The 18,088-nt window shown below is 30.7% G+C and overlaps 1 protein-coding gene across 6 annotated transcripts in view; it reads left to right on the plus strand.

The window, feature by feature from the left end:
- Window positions 1–18,088, plus strand: part of LOC118198216 (uncharacterized) — a 57,321-nt gene that overhangs the window by 15,158 nt on the left and 24,075 nt on the right. For 5 of the 6 annotated variants that reach the window (XM_085807455.1, XM_085807454.1, XM_085807449.1 and 2 more), the window contains exons 2-3: window positions 6,381–6,515; window positions 17,843–18,078. In XM_085807455.1, coding sequence (XP_085663581.1) covers window positions 6,381–6,515; window positions 17,843–18,078 — 371 coding nt within the window. Of the gene's footprint in view, window positions 1–6,380; window positions 6,516–17,842; window positions 18,079–18,088 lie in introns of those variants that run through there. The other variant, XM_035369856.2, reaches the window with a different exon arrangement.

Here is an 18,088-nt window from a genome sequence, read left to right on the forward strand (position 1 = left end):
TTCCTGCCCTTTGGTCGAATTGCTTGTTTTGAAGTAGAAACTCTAATTTTAATTATAAAAAAAAAATGTTAGGTCTTTTTAACTGCATTTGGTGTTAGGTTTTTCGTACTTTAATTCGGTATTTTCGGTAATTTTTTAATGAAGATGTTTTGAGTTTTTATGTATTATAAGGTACCAGAAGTGGGATGCAGCCTGATCCACCTAACCAAACAAATTAGCCTTATTGTCTTAACAGGCCACGCCCAATTCAACAAAGGAAAATAAGTAAAACATGAAGTAACTAAATGAAAATAATCATGTGTTAACAATAATTAAAAACATAAAAGTGAAAGAAAAGAACAAATACAAACATTTAGACAAAAGGAAACACCAAAGACAAAAAAAGCGAACAACAAACGCAAACAATGGTTACAAAAAATTAGTAAAAATAAATAGACCAAATAGTGATGGCGATAAAAAGCAAAAATCATCTACTGATTCTCGCTCACCGTTAATGTATTACAAGGTATTTTCTCCCTCTTTACAGGTCCGTGCTCGAGTTTGGCGAGGACATTCATTTTATAAGCCTTCTGCTCCAAAAAAAAACCCTAATATCTCTTCAGTGGCGCCCGAACTAAAAACGGTGGTGAACAGTTATTCATCACCACCAGGATCTGCTTCAAAATAATCTAATGACTCAACAGCGTTATTGTATGTTTTGAAATATATCTCTAATGAAATTTGGGGGAATAAGTTTAATAAAGTTGAGTAAAATAAAAATTTAACAGGCCATACAAGAAAGTCGTGCGATGATATTTTACATAGGCTTACACGTATTTAAAGCTGCAACAAAATGGAAAAAGAAATATTTTCAATTGCGAATTACTTTGAAAGTGTTAATTAAAATTCAGATTTTGACCTAATGTTATAAGGCATTTCTTCGGCCTTCTTAGCATGCCTTCGTGGTGTAGTGGTCAGTACGCTCGACGCGTAATCGAGCAGACAGTGGTTCGAGTCCCGGCGAGGGCACTGCTCATTTTTCATGTCTCCAGCTTTAAAATACCTAAATAAAATACTTTAAATACCTACAATGTTAAATACCGGAAAACATAATTGCTGTATAAATAAAAAAGTAACCCTTTGGGATCTTCCTAAAATTTAACAAAGGATTTAGCAAATAATTTTAAAGTACATTAAATAACGGTAGAATTTGAATGACGCAGTAAACAAAAGGATTACAAGAAGTCAAATTCCAGAAGTTTATGTTCAGTGATAGGATCAATCCATAACAATAAGAATTTTAATAATAGACAGGGGCCATGCATTCCATTAAAAGATGAGCACTTATCTTTCTCACGTCAAGAATTATGATAACCTTTCAACGTGTATCACTTATTTGCTGATAAGTTATCAAAACTGAAGTATCACATGAATTGGTAGCTTGTTATCACTTCCTTGTTGTGACCTCGTTGTTTGAAAACATATTTTTTTATTGATCAAATATAGACTAGTAGCAAAAGCTTTATCGGCTACGATAAATTCAAGTTTGAAATTTGGAGGAAGGAAACAATTAACATTTTAAATTTTTTCTTAGATTTAGCATGGAATACGAATACATGAATATTTATCCACATTTTCAGTAAAGGCTTTGGAACCAATGCTATGTACAGCAAAACAAATATCAATGATGAAGATTGAATACGTTTTGCCGATCCCGATTAGAATACAATCCAGTCATTATTTGCATATGCTGAAACGCTTTTTTTTCTCCCTCTTACTCTGAGTAAATATTCTGTAATGAATTATCTTTAAGAATTACATTCTTTGTATTAATGTGTGTTATTTATTGCTTTCCCTGAATTTTCATGTTAATTTTTGCCCTAACTATGCCTGTTGATTGTAGCTTGCGAAACAGCGAAAGTATTACATTATAGGGTTCCAACCTAGAATTTATAGCTATGTGTGTGGTACCTTGAGAACTAGTAAGCGAATAATCGCTTTAGCTCAGGAACGTAAACTCAAGAAGGATTAATTACCCTTTATTGCTCAAAATAAGGATTAACAGATGGCCCTTTTCTCAGGACGTTCAGAAAGCCTCCACTTGGGCTTGAACTCAAAAGTGCTAAGATTCAATCAAACTTAAACAATGCTTAACTAAAATGATATAGCCGAAGCTATCAAAATTCTACAGGAGTTGGCGCCTAAATGCTAACTAAACGGCGAAGCTATCAACGGTTTGAAATACAGCCGAGCGTAGCCAAAAAGCAAACGCTCGCTAGTCAGAATCTCTGTGGAACTTCGACTTGAGTACTGCTCTTCCTTCATTTGCATTTATCGTGATTCTAAAAGCACACTCTGGCAGGAAATTTGTAAGCTGAAATTAGAAGGGACAGGAAAGTAGCTTTAACTAAAGATAACTGTTAAAAACGTAGGATAAACCTTACAACATTGATAGCTTAAAAAGCCATTTTAAAGAAAAGAATATCAGGAATGTAATATTTGATATCATTGGTTTAATTATTGTTTTAACATATAGCTTGTTATACTCTAAAACATATAAGAGGCTATTGTTTCTATATATGATGGAACTAACAATTTAGTACAGTTGTCTTCAAACTGTATTTCAATTCCAGGATTCCAGAAATCAAACCCACAGATTCGCGAGTCAAATTAAAAATTCGATATACGATACATTTCAAACAGATTGAAGTTCCATGCTTTGCAAAGCTAAACAGTTTTCTAATGGAAAATGAATTGCATTTATACAACAGTATTAAAAATTATACAATGGATCACCTATTTCATTTATAGAAAACTACAAAAGAATATTTTCCAGAAAAGAAGAGAAAACTAAGTAATACGACTGATAAAACTTTGTTTGTTCAAGTACTTCGTTCGTACGTTAAATCAAAAGGCTTGCCAATGAAGGAAACGGGGAATGATTTAGCGACATAATGAACAGATTTGAAGTTCAAATCGAAATTTAAGTAAGACAAGCTCCTAAATTTTTGGTTCAAGATTTATGCAGAAGACCCAAATATTTCTCACACAGCTAAAAACATTTTCATGTCATTGGGGGAACTTATTTAAGGTAAAAAATCTGTCTCAATGTATTGCCTGTCTCAACAGAAATAAAGTATAGAATTAAGTACAGAAACAATGATTGGGATGATTAGTTAAATCATTAATATAAAACATTCATTATCCAGAATGAATTGTTTAAGCTTTATTATTCAAAATATGCTGGAAAAATAAAGTTTTAAGGTGCTCACTGAGTATTAAAATTCGTTTCTTGAATGCATGGTTAAATTGTTCCTAGAAAACTCTAAATATAGGAAGTGATAAAAAGCATGAATGTTTCCGTCAAAGAAAAAAAGGTCAGCGGAAGACTAATATTTGACAGGACTTTGCTCTTGCATGGAGCGTCGTGAAATCCGGATGTAGACTACAAATGTTTTTCTATTAAAATTTGGAGATCGGCTTATATACGAGTTCAAAATAATTTGTAAATAACTTCCTCACAAAAATGATATTAAGGTTAATTAATTTTAAAAATATTATTCTTATTTCATTTGACCCTAACACTCAATAATCACATTTCTTAATACAGTTTCCTCTCCTCTATTATCCCTGAAGGTATACGAATAATACGCCGAATAATACCCTGAATAACACGCCTAACAAATACTAATTCAGAAGTCAAACATCAAAAATCAGCGTTATATTTCAAATTTTCACAGGACTAGTTTCGATGGTTTTACCGAACCACGATCCTCAGATGCAAAAGCGCAATTGCGCTTGAATTAAAACTTAAGATGCTATTAAATGTAAAGAATCTTATTTTACATATTCTTTATTTTACATACATCTATATATATAAAGAAGAAGGTCTGTTTATTTGTCCTCTAATAACTCAGTCACTACTATAGCTATCGTCGTCAAACTTTCTACGATTCTTTTCTAGGGCCTGAAAAAAGGTCGACGTCCACTTAAAAAAAAAAAAAAAAAAAAAAAAAAAAATATTAGATGTATTAATTAAAAACTCGGGAAAACGATAAGTTTTTCCCTCATTTTTCCGAGTGGCAACAGTTTCTCAAGCTGGAGATGAAAATCTGCTTTATTTCGAAAGTTGTTGCCACTGCTCGCTTTCAAATCCTAATGTTTGTTAATAAAAAATTTCTAAGTTTTAGATGATATAAAAATAGCATTCCCAAACATTAAATATATTATACCCGATTCCGAAAATTCGTGGGAAGCCATTTCGACTGCGTACGACTTTATTCAGCCAAGATATTAATTAAAAACTCCGAAAACATTAATTTCCGCACTCATTTTTCCGAATGGCAACAGTCTCGCACGTTTGAGATAAAAATGTTGCTACTACTATAAAAAAACTACTACTATTATAGCTTTCACATCCTTAGACTTTGCTAATTAAAAATTTGTTAAGTTCAAAATCTATAGATATATATATATACATACATTGAACTGCGGTGCTTAACCACCAGGGTGCCTGGGCGCATAGCCCTACCCCTCATCGAATAACATGATAAAAGTTTCGAATTATAAGAAATATAACTGAATGTGCTAAATAATTAAATAAATACATATTTTTTCCCTAAGTACCTAATTACTAATCCATACATAATTAACTATTTTTTAACAACTATTTCACAGAAGAATACATGTACACACAAGAGAAACAAAATACGAAGTGCGACGCCTTAGTGCCACTAGTAAAAATAAAATGCAATCAGTAGGAAAAAAGAACAATATACAATAAAGAATCCGAGCAACAATTTGCATAAGACATATACAAAATTACATATTACTAACATTTAGGATCGCCCTTGGGCGTTTACTGAAATTGGGGTCCCTAGTATCATAACAATAGTTAACAACCACAGGATTGTCCAGAAGTTCCTGTTTATTATAAAATGCCCTAGATAGGCGGCAATAAAAATCACAAAGATCCTCTATTCTTAACTCTTTACGAATTTGGCTATTCCGAATGTACCAGGGGGCATTACATATCATACGCAATACCCCGTTTTGGGCAGCTTGTATAGATATATATAAGGACGAATGTCTGTTTATGTGTTTGTTAGCGTTATTCATTTCTGATGAATTATGATAAATTTTTTGCCTCATTTAATCGACTAAAATTGAACATAAGTGAAATATTAGATGGAACTTGAATTTTTACCACAATTTGATTAGAAAGACGAAATTAAAAATTGCATGCCATTGTTACTTATATAATGAAAGAGAAATAGTTTATTTTTCTATCGAATTTTTTTATGTGGGTTTTATATCGCATCAAACTGAAAAATGTATGACTATGAAACGTATTTTTTGCATCGTGATTACAGATGGATTACAGCTGTATCGTTCTCTTTGTTGTTAGATGCATTACTCTCAATCTAACTTTAACTGCCATTGGATACTTCTGCTAGCAAATAATAAAAATAAAAAAATAAATAAAATAAATAAATAAATAAAATTTAAATCTGAAATGTTTCAGATTTTAAACTACGTCCAAAGAGGCGTTTTTTTAACGTTTTGTGTGTTATCTTTATTTATTAAATATCATGTTCTTTGCACTTAAACCATAAAATTTAGTTCAATAGCAATGTCGCAAAATAATTTTAAAATGAGCCTATCTTTAGAATTTCCGATACACAGTTCGACGCGCTAGAAATAAAAAGGTTCCCGCCCCCGTAAAATGTTACCATTGATCGCTTTTAAATCGTTGAGTTTGTTACTCAAAAATTCGTTGAAGTTTTACAAAATATAAAATGGATAATAAAACAAATTCCAAATTTGGGATTTCAGATGCCTATATTCGCAGTAGGATTACGTCATTCAAAATTGAATGGCTCTAGATACCGTTATTTTATCACAATACGAGAAATATACATACATTTATGCAGATTTTTCATTATATAATTTCTTCAAGTATTATGCAGGACTCTAACATTTTGTGGCAACAGTTTGAAAAGTGAACCGACATTTATAGGAGTCCGACGCAAAATGCCAAAACAAAAGTAATAGGCCTTCGAGACTCAAATCCCTTTGAACTAAAAACATACGCATACTCAAATAAAAATAACAATAATAAATCAAATTTAAAAACAAAACAAAAAACAAAACAAATTTTTCAATCAAAAGATAGATTTCGAAATTCTTAGTTTCAAGATGTCGCGCTTTCGTATTATTTATTTGTTGAAAGCCTCTTTGGTAAAACTCTTCGGTGTAAAACGTTGACGAATTTTATTTTTATTGAGAATGAATTCAAAGTACTACAGCTACAGTAACCGAAGAAAAACTCTAGCAATTGGTAATTGTGATGCAATCAGCTCATTGAGTCTTACAATTTTTCTTTCGATTTTCTTCTGCAGTCGAAACGAAGCCTGCGTTGGAAAGGAAACGACGAAAATCGGACTTGGTTATAATGTGGCTATCCTTTTGGGATGTGACAGTGAACATCTTCCAAGAAATATATTTTACTTTCCTGCGATTATGGGAGATAACAAGTAAGTAAATTGTCCTTATTTCATATATAATGAAAAATAGTACTTGTTCTGTGCACTTTCGGGCTTTACGAACGGTATCTCAAACACGTATGATGAAAGAATTGAATTTGCTTCTAAACTGATAATACGCAGTTATGTCTATTAGACTCTAATACACTTAAAGTTTATCAAAAATGTTTTGGGTAAAATAATGAAATAGGAAATACATATGGAAAAGTGTCCGAAAATTTTGATGAAACCTTTTGTTTTTCAGTGTCTTATTTATTTCAGTACGTGATTTTTCGCTAAAGTTGCTTTTTAAGAAAAACTGAGTGGTTGAACATATAATTATTCAAAGCTTTAGAAAATAAAATATAGGAGTGAAACAGAGGGTATTTTTTGTTTCCACTTCAGGTAATCAGTTATGATGAATTATGTAACTTAATAATAAAAAAAATTAAGAACCATGTAATAGTTGTTTTTGGTGCAGCGATATTAAAATAACATAAATACATAGAAAAATTAATTTTTAATGAATTAATTATTTGAATAATTAATTTTATAAAATTTTATTTTTCATTAAAAGGGAAGTTTTTAGGATTCGTAGCAGGATAAAAATGTAGATTCTCTTTGTGTTTTCCAAGAAGGCTTATCGAAAATTGAACTTACATTAGATAAACTTAAATAGATTAACTTCTTTACCCTATGTCATAATTTTCTGAATTAATATTTAAGAAAAGCATATTATTATACTTTGTGAATGACAAAATTAGTTGAAAACCGGCTGAATGTATAAATTACAGAAAAATTTATTAGCAAAATATCACCGAAAAGTCTACGGATAATGATTTTCGCTGAGATATTTTTGACAGAATATTGACCAACGATATGATTACGAAGGTTGCTATTTATATTTCTGGCCTTGGCAGCAGTAAGCTTTGGTAGGCGACCGCAGACGATTCCAATCGAAAGTCTGAAATTTTTAACCATACCTTCTTCAGAACGTTTAGCCATTTTAGCGTGATTTGTGTTGTTTACAATAAATTGAAAAATTAATCTCAGACAAAAAATAGATTTGACTCGTGAACATTTTCGCGCGGTTATTTTTCGTAACTTTCGAAGTAGATTATCAAGACAAAAGTGCTTCGGTGACCTTCATTCTTTATAAAAAAAAAAAAGCGATAAAGCACCTTTCTACAGCATTGTAAAAAACTGGTATACCGAATTCAATCATGGTCGACGTTCGCTTCTCGAATTCCGTGAAGGTCCTCCAAAATCGGTTGTTGTGCCAGAAAATATCGTTGCTGTGCGTGAACTGATGAAGTAAGATCACCATGTGACACACCGCCAGATTGAGGCATCTTTGGACATTAGTATGATAAGCATCAATAAGATATTACATGAATATTTGTCCGTAAAAAATATTTGTTTGCGTTGGATTCCGCATAATCTGACAAACGCTCAAAAGAATCCTCGTGTCGATTGGCGCAAGGAAATATTGGAAAAAAACGTTCATGGTGCATCAAAGGCTGTGTATAACATCTAAATATGTGACGAATCATCGATCTATGCACATAAGTCCTAAACAAAACAACTGTCGGCTATATGAGTCTTCCAAGACAAGCCCAATCCAACAAAAGTTGTTTGCGGAAGAAGCCCATCGAAGCAAATGGTTGCCAGAAAAAGAACCGAATCATTTCTTCATCATGACAATGCAAGCTCTCACACATCGTCTCAAACAAAAGAATTTTTGACGGTTCAAAACATAGAACTGGTGGGTCATCCACCGTTCATCCCTGATTTGGCACCCAATGACTCTTTTTATTATTATTATTCCTGCACGTCAAAAATAAATTACGTGGTCAACGATTCGCTACACTCGAAGAAGCGATTGATGCATATTCAAAACGCATGTTTTGGAGTTACCTCAATCGGTGTGAAAAAGGTGCTTCGAAAATTGGTTCAAACACATTCAAAAATATATTTATTCTTCCTGGAGAATATTTTTAAAAATAAATAAAACTTATTTCGATCATTAACATTTATTTTTTCATTATTCGGCAAGAAATATAAATAGCAACCGTAGTAGATATATAAAGATGTGTGAAATAAACATTATTCGTTGACATTGTATAATCTAAATAATGCATCCATCATTCAACTTCTTTTTTTTCATTACATTAATTCCACTTATTGATGGAGTAGCTTTATACGTTCTTCCACAATACACCAAAAGTGAACATGTGGTCAACCACCCAGCAAAAATAAATTGCATTTTTGCAAGGAAAAAAAAGTATTAGAATAATACATTTATAGTTGTTTTTGTTTCATTCTTTTTAATGTATTTTATGATGATATAATTGCTGAAATCAACGCAAAACTGCTAAATTATTAATATACTAAGAAAAGAGTCAGGATTATAAAACTTGCGTTTTTAATTGATTATTTTTTCCTGTTTGCATGTAGATATTATAGTTATTTTACATGTAATTTCGTATATTATAGATATTTCATTTATTTAACAGGAAAATTACATTTATTCTTTCATAAAAAAAACTGATAATATTTATTTTTAGTAGATTTCACTTTTTAAATGTTTAATCTGCAGAAAAGAAGTTAGATTAGTGCTTAACGTCTGGGATCAACTAATGGAATTGAATGCTTTATCAAAATTACCTATTAATTTGAAGACGTCGTTAAAAACACAATATAGGTGGACAAATACAGATGTTGTTCGCACACTTTTTAGACGATTTTCATTTACTTACAGAAATATTTTATTTCAAATTTTTCTATTTTAAATGTTTTGCTTGATAATCCTTCACTATCTTTATTCACCGTAATTTCCAAGGCAATAAAGCCTTTTGTAGCATCGGAAAAAGCATTCTATCCCATTCCTCTTGAACAGCTTTCCAAAATCTAAGAAAGTTTAAGTTGAAATTTGGACAACCCGCTTTTTAAAAGTCCAAATGCGCAAAAATACATTGGTGATAGATCAGGAGATTTCTAAGGGATGTGATTGACGGGTATGGTTTTCATACCCGTTTCTTTTTCTAATTGTTTTAGGAAATTAACAGTAGATTTTTGACGTGTCTTTGCTTTCTTTATCTTGATGCAATTCTACTGATTAATCACACTGTTGTAAAGAGAAGGTATTTCATATTTGAAAATTGGGTATAAAATATGTTTCTGATAATACGTGCAGTTGATCTTGACATTTTTCCACACTCTTTTTATTTTAATTTGGCGTTATATGAAAAACCAACAACAATCATAAATCCCAAAGAAAAACTTTCGTTAGATTCCTTGAACCATATTTTAAGATTTTTTTCTCCTTTTGATAAGTCAATCTCTTTTTATTGAAGTCATTTAAATACACTCAAAATTCGTCTATGTGTATGTGACAACAATTTTCCATTTTGTCCGGATAAATGTTTCTCATAAAGAATTCTGCAGCGAGGCGATATGTCGTAGACAACGATGCACGTTTTGTTTTTTCGCCCTTTTAAGATTCAAATCAACATTAATGGCTTTGTTTACAATTGATACTGAGCATTTTAAGGATTTTGCAACTATCCTTTGAATTGGCGGATTTTCTTTTAATATTAAAGACCTTACTTTTGCAACATTTGAAACATTCCGTTTTTACCTTGGATACATATTTGGAACAATTTTTCCACTTGAAGCTAAATTTTGACGCCTTTTTTTTCCTTTGTTGTTGATAACATTATCTATTGTAGTTTTAGATATCGAAAACCATGGCTTTCACAACGTTTTTAATAACTAGAGATGAATAATTTTCTTCGGAAAGAATTCAAACATGGCCTTGCATCGATTGCTTCTAAAAGAGACATTTTTCGTGAAAACAAAACTGTCAAGGTGCAGACGATAATTTATACTTATGAAAAATATAACTGCAGTTAAAAAAAAGTTCCAAGCAGAAGATTTTTTTACAACAAAGCAAAATTGTCTAAAAAAGTGTGTGAACAGCCTCTTTATTTCATCTTATAGTGTTTTAATGTCTTCTGAAATTTCATTCTCATCTGAAGGCATTTGAAAAAAACTTCCATTCTCGTAACAGAATGCATATTTTCTATTTCTAAAAAATTGAAAGATGTTTGCTGAAGCTATATTTTCAATTAGTGTTATTTATAACAAGTTAAATTTCATAAATTATTTCACAATATTATTTTTCCTTTTATTTCTTATAAATGAAATTAAAAACCGAAGCGATTTTAACCAAATGTAGTATCTAAATTTAGATTTACTACTTAGGTTATTTTATTTATTGTTGCTACTCGGAAAGAACAAAATATTAGATGTGATGGTAAATGTGCTAAAACCATAAAAATTTATAAAAAGTATGAAATATTATACGAAAGTAATACTATCCAAGCTCATCTTACAGATGGATGATAATTAAATTAAAAATAATTTTCAAGTTGCATTAATTAATTTCGCCCCATAATTTTCATTGTCGAAAATGTTAAATATGAAGTTGAATACGAAAGCAAAAATGATACAGATTTTCGTTGATACTGGAATAGATAAATCTCACAAACAAATCTAAAATTGTGGCATTGAACTATCCAAAAATTCTAATTTTGATGGGAAAAAAATAAAATAAAGTTATTATTATAATATGTTAATGGAATTCTGTTTGTCATGATAATGGAATCATTCTGTTCCTCTGGTTTACATGGTAATGCAATCATTCTTTCCCTCTGGTTTACATGGTAATGCAATCATTCTGCTATGGCAAAAATAAATTACTAAGCGTATATGGTAATGGAATCAATCTGTATTAGCAAATAGAAAAAAAATGAAATAATTGCTAAGCATACATGGTAATGGAATCATTCTTCTTATCATGTTTTACATAGTAATGGAATCATTCTGTATTGGTAAATGAAAAACATAAAATAATTACTAAGCATACATGGTAATGGAATTATTCTGTATTGGTAAATGGAAAAAACAAAATAATAACTAAGTATGCATGGTAATGGAATCATTATGTATTGGTGGATGAGAAAATTAAAATAATTAGTAAGCATACAAGGTAATGGAATCATTCTGTTCACCATGGTATTGTAATATCTGAAAAAAAAATTAATCTAATTGTTAAGCATACATGGTAATGGGATCATTCTGTATTGATGAATGGGAAAAAGAAACTAATTACTAAGCATACATAGTAATGGAATTGTTCAATTTATTGTTAAGTAGCGAGAAGCGTTGTTCCTGACATTGACAGTTTGACACAGCCTATCTTTAAAAACGTTAGTTAATGTTTTAGTGATTAATACACAAAATATTTTTAGGTAAATTCTTTCTGAATGGCATAAAATGTATATTTTACATTGGAAAATTCATAAATACCTCTTTGTGGCAAATACATGCCAACTGACCGTTCTAAATTTAACCTAAAAAAGAGGTATTAGGTATTGCTTAGATGCTATAGTGTTTCAGTTCCAAATGCAAACTATATTTTGGTACAAAAGGAGCTAAAGATCTGCATTTTAATAATGCGGAATTTTTTATTATATTACAGGAAGTTAATATTATTATGAAAAATAAAGTAAAACGAACTCTTTGAATATCTGAAATTGCTTTTATTTCGAGTTTTCATTTGAAAATTTAATATCTCGTCATTTTTATGATTACGTAAAAGATTCATTTTTAACTTCATTAGTACAAATTGCAATAACTTACCTCTGTTTTCTAATTCAGGATCAATAATAATAACTTTGAAGAAATTTTCATACTCTCAGCACTTTTTTTATTTCTCATTAAAAAAATTTTAAAATGCGAAAATTCTGAGAAAACGGGATTCTGGGTGCCCTTCTGCTTTTTGTAATATCCAACGTTTTTCGAATACTAAAAGCAGAGTAAAATTTCTGCAGTTATGAAAGTTATAAACTTCTCTATTACTAAAAGTAAAATAAAATCTTTACTTTTAATAATGCATAAATTTTATTACTGAAGAAGAAATTTTAGTATTGTAGAAGCAATTTGAAGAAACTTCTTGAATAACCGCAGTAATTTAGGAAATAGAAATCATTCAAAATATATTGGCCTTAATTTCAATTTTTAAATTTGCAGTTAACTCCAACTCAAAGGAAGATTTACAGTTGACTCTTTATTTAATCAGCAGCCTGAAGGTATTACGCAATTTGTATAATAATAAAAACAAAACTCTGCAGCTTGCGGGAGAACAGAACAAATGTGAAAGTAAAATTTAAATACCTAATTTACACAGGAAAGGCACGCCTATAAACTTTGATTCAGACTTTCAGCTTTTGCGAACAGTTACGGCTAGCAAAGCTACAGCTGATTCGATTCAGTTGTTGGCAGAAGCAATAACGAAATTGCAAACGATAACTGCCAGAAGCTTTTTCTCAAACTCAAAAACTTTGCATCTTAAATACATTAACTAATCTGTGTTCTTTTGGAAGCCGACGAAAGCGGAACTGAAAGCAAAGCCCTCCACTGTTTCAGAGAGCAAGTATTTAAAACCCGAACAAAATTCAATCATAAATCAAAGTTAATTTTGATGAAAAAAGTGTTTTATGTATTTCATAAGAGTCGGACACAAGTCTTTCAGGAATTAAATTATTATGTGCTGTTGCCAAAATTTCAAGACTTAAATAAGCAGAAAAAATCAACATAAACAAATAATTAACGTAATAATTGTAGCTTCATATATTGCGTAAAACAAAGAGAAGAAAAAGCGTAGAACAAAATTTCTAAAATTTATAAATATTAAACAATTTCGTTGCATAGAACTGTAATTAAAATTTAATTGTAGCTGATAAATTTTTATGAATGAATAAATCTTCAAGCAAATCTTATTCTTAACGGAGAAAGTTTTTTTTTTTTTTTTTTGGAGGGGTGAATTTAGCAGAAAAATATTTGAAAAAGTAGTTGCACGACAAACAGTGACTAAATATAAAAACAAATTATGAATTTATCACTTTATTGAATTTTAAAGTTATGTGGTCGCAGCAATTTATTGAGGGCAGCTTTAAAAAGTAAATTAAAAATCATTAGTATAATAAATAACTGCATTGTACATTCAATTCAAAAATTAATTTTACTTCAAAATTACACTGTATATAAAAAAGTGGAAAAAACTGATTAATGGTATTTTATGTTTACTATTAAAATGTAAATAATTTGAAACGAAATAGGTTGCAGTAATGTAATCAAACTGAAACCTCTCACTCTGAAGTGATTTACTCAACGTATAATTTTTAACGATTGTTTCATTTTTAGTGGATTGCTTATATGTGTGTGAGTGAGGAAACAGAGATTTTGTTCGAAGTTCTTATTTCTTTCTAAATTTTGAGAAACGTGATTTGCTATACTATAATGTGCAAATTAATTAGGACAAAGAAATATTTTGATAACTTAGCTGCATACTTTTATATATAGAGATAGTAATAAAATTAATAGGAAACATAGCCTCTTATTCCCCAAATGACCTCTTTAATGCGCGCTTAGACATTGACTGATACATGTATTACATCTTTATCATGGAATCGTACTTTATAGCATTCTTAATCATGCGCTGTTTATCGTAAAATTTACTCTGAAGAAAGTTCCTTGAGAATGTGCTACAAGGTTTCGATCAGATTTAAGTCTGGTGAATTTCCAGACCAATCTAGCACAGCAATTTTATTTTCCAGCGTTAATCTTCTGACAGATTTTCAATTGTGGCCTGGAGCCAAGTCGTATTGAAATGTCCTTGCAAAGGATTTTGAGAATGGCACAATCCTATGTTTTAAAACTTTTATTTACTTCAATGAATTCATCATTCCGTCAATATGAAGTACATTTCCAATGCCTTCTGTAGTGAGGAAATCCCAAAATATTTGTTTTTGAGAGTATTTCATGGTTCGTCGGCTATGTTGAGGTCTTATTGATTCACCCTTCCTTCATCTAAGGACATTACATATGCACCCATGAACAAATAAATGAGCCTCATCGCTGAAAATGGCCTTTTTCCAGCCATTTGTGATCCAAGATCTGTAGTTTTTTTACTACAATAACCGCTTTGCTTCATTTTATGTGCCAAAAGTTATTGTTTAATAGGCTTTCTCGCCTTCCAGTCAGCAGTGAGAAATTTACGCTGCACGTTTGAAGGACCAATAGCTAATATATCTCTTTTAAGATCTTTGCTAGTTTTTATTGGATGAATAATGCCATTTCGAAACAGGAATCGATCAGATTTTGGAGTTGTTTCCCTTTTCCTTCCACATTTGGTCTTCCATTCTGGAGAAAATGATCCAGTTTCATTGTGTCTCCTCAGAATTCGAAAAATGCTCGATTTTCCAGTACGGACAACGGAAGCAATGTTTGTTACATTCAAGGATGTATGATTATTAAGTGAAATAATCTTTAGTCTTTTTCTAGATATTATATCCATTTTTATTTCACTAAAATGAACGAATGCAAAATGTACTTAAAAAGCAAGCTGAAGTAATTTCCTCTTCTCCCAGGAACAGGCTTAAAATAGCGCAATAATCCTAATTTATCGTCTAAACTAGTTCTACGCAGTTAAAATTGCTTTGAGAGACCTCTGGCAACCACGAAAAATCGCTTTGTCCCAATTAATTTGGACATTATATTATCATCATTTTGGCGTAATAAAGGTCTGGTGAAATTTACTATGTTTTTCTACGAATGTCAAGTTTACGTAGAATTTACAGATCAGGATGAGAATATGTAATTTAAAAAATTATAAACGCTGCAAAACGAACATTCTAAAAATTACATTAGCATTTTTTCGACTTATAATCATGTAATTAAGGCGGTCTATAAAAAGCTGAGAAATTCTTGGTTTAACCGATTGCGAGAATTCATATTAACTTATCAGTCAGTCTTGTGATTTTTCTTACAAGAAACACAATTCTACAGCGAATTTCACAAATTCGGAAACTGGTTACTTTCGTGTTTTCTTAAAAAATGTATTCTTTTAACTTTTTAACAAGTATGAGATGCTTGCATTACATGACTTTTCCCTAAATTATATATTACATCGGTTCTCAGCCGGTGGCACGCAAGAGAAAAATACGTGGTATGCAAAGAAGCAAGATAGTTTTAACTATTAAATTCAAAAATTAAAACCCCAACATCCTGATTGAGCTTTTTTCTCTAATACTCGTAAATTCATGCGATCTGAGCTTTGTTCAAGAGTGGTGGTAGTAGTAGTACTTTGTAGAGGTGGTATTAAAGGTTTCCAATTTTTGTTTATATGGAACGCGTTAGTCAAAAGGTTGAAAACCGCTGTTATATGACATTATTTTTTAAAATATGTATGGTAGCTATTTTTAATTTTTACGAAAAATATGTTTGCCACTTTAAATCAGAATACCGATGCATTTAAACATCTGAGTCAAAAATTAAGATTTCATTGAAGCACTTTATTCGTCAAAATCTATCAAGTTTAAATGGTAATTTGATTTTAAATTTCAAACTAACCTTTCAAAATTATTCAAACATTTTGTCACAGATTTCCCTTCCTCTTTTCTTCAACTTTTATTCAACACAAGCGATGATGGCATATTAAAAAACAATAATAATAAAATATATTATGACTGAAATGCCTTTTTGTTTAAATCAAAAAGATACTTTATTAGAAGGTTAAAAATATTTTTGAGAATTAAGTTTATTGCTTTTAAATCGCTTAGTTTGTTACTCAGTAACAGATATATTAAATTTGAAAAGTAAATTTAAGCGTACAAGGACTAGCGCATGTTCGAAATTTGTGACTTTAGGTTCTACCGTTTTTCCACAGTGCAACGCACCAACATAAATTTACTAATAGAGATTAGATACGTTGTTTACTAATCGAGACTAATAGATGCATTATTTACTTATAAAGATTTGTATTAGATTGACTGAATACTGATTAATTGATTGAATATCTACTAATTGAAAATGTCTATGAAATAATTTCTATTCAAAGCGCTGTGGAAGTTACTTCAACAAAAGTTAAACTATGGACAGGCTAATAAATTTCATTTATTTTAATTTAAAATCGTAAGCTAATGGAACCTTGGATGTATATTGTTATGTTCTCATTTAACTGTTAGTTTTAGCTTATGATTCTTTTAAGACTGTGGTTTTTATTACGGCATGATATTTTTCACTACCATGTACAAAATACTGGATAAAAAACCTATCATTATATAGTTCAATGCAGCAAATTTAAAAAAAAGCACTTTCAGTATCCTTAAGTAATTCTAATTTAAAGCAAACTTTTCTTTTCTGAATAATCTCATTCTATCGAGAAAAAGTATTATATTTAAAGTTACAATCTAATTTTATTAATCTGAACACACGGACAGTTTTTTAGACATCCAGACTATTCTTGTCTCGTCTTTAACATAGAATCTAATAATACAAAAATACAACAAGCGTAAAAATAACAGTACTTATTTGCACTTTGCTTTGAAGTTGCAAAATTTTAAATGCTTAACAGAAAACTTAACATTGGCTTCTATATTAATGCAATAATATTTCATTAATTTACGAAACAATATCAAATTAGAGACCTGGCTGCTATGCTAATTGTCTTTTAATGCAATTAAATTCAAATTCAGAAACCAAAACCCGACAATCAGCACAGATCTAAAGCAGGTAAAATCTCAGAGTTCATGCGCTTTTGGTAGAAGTTGCCAACATTTTCTCACTTAAATTAAATTTCTCATGTAGGAAAGATTTAACATAAAAATGATCTGTTAATAAACCTTGTATATGTAATATATTCAGGAACAGGAATTTTGATGGCGTAGAAGTGTTAATTCATAATGACCAGGAAATTGGAGGCAAAGGCAGATTAAATCTTCAGTTTTATTTTCAGCAACACGTTGCGGCTACACACAAGTCGGCACATTAAATGTGCCTGTTCCAAAGGGCTTACATTTTTGATAGATTTGCAACAAAAGAGAAGAAGCAGACAGACTGCAGTCCAGCTAAGGCAAAGCGTAGAGAGAAAGTGCGTAATGTTTAGGATAAAATCCCAAGTCAAACTGAGTTAGTTTTGGTTCTCAAAGCATTTTGATTGGATAGTTAATATTGCTGTAAAATTATTATTGGCTGCTTGAGTTTTAGTTATTGTATATTTACACCTTAAAATGCACAAAATAGTTCATTTCCACTAAACGGCAGAAGGAATGTATTCATTGATATTTCAATCCGAATCACAGATGTCCGTACATTTCAGCAGTGCCTAACCAACGTACATAGTTAAAACTTCAGATTTCATCAGCATTTCTTACTACATTTATAATTAAATTCTTACTGTAATATCATGCATATATATCTTATTTTGCTTTCAGAACTTTGGTTCAGTTCAAGCGAAAGCTTACAAGTGCAGACTTGGCTCGAACTATACCTACCTCGAATACCACAAGACTTTTCCGAAAGCTGGCGAGATGGAGTTGTACTCTGTACTTTGCTGAATAAATTAAAACCTGGCTGTTTTCCAGACGCGCAGAATTTGGATATTAATTATGGGCTGCGCAATGTTTATCGTGCCTTTGACGTACTAGAGCGTCATTTCGGCATTGTACCGGTAAGTCTCC

Source organism: Stegodyphus dumicola, chromosome 1 (assembly GCF_044657685.1).
Source record: "Stegodyphus dumicola isolate Sdum_Otavi_A_Nest chromosome 1, ASM4465768v1".
In the NCBI taxonomy this organism is placed as follows: Eukaryota; Metazoa; Arthropoda; class Arachnida; order Araneae; family Eresidae; genus Stegodyphus; species Stegodyphus dumicola.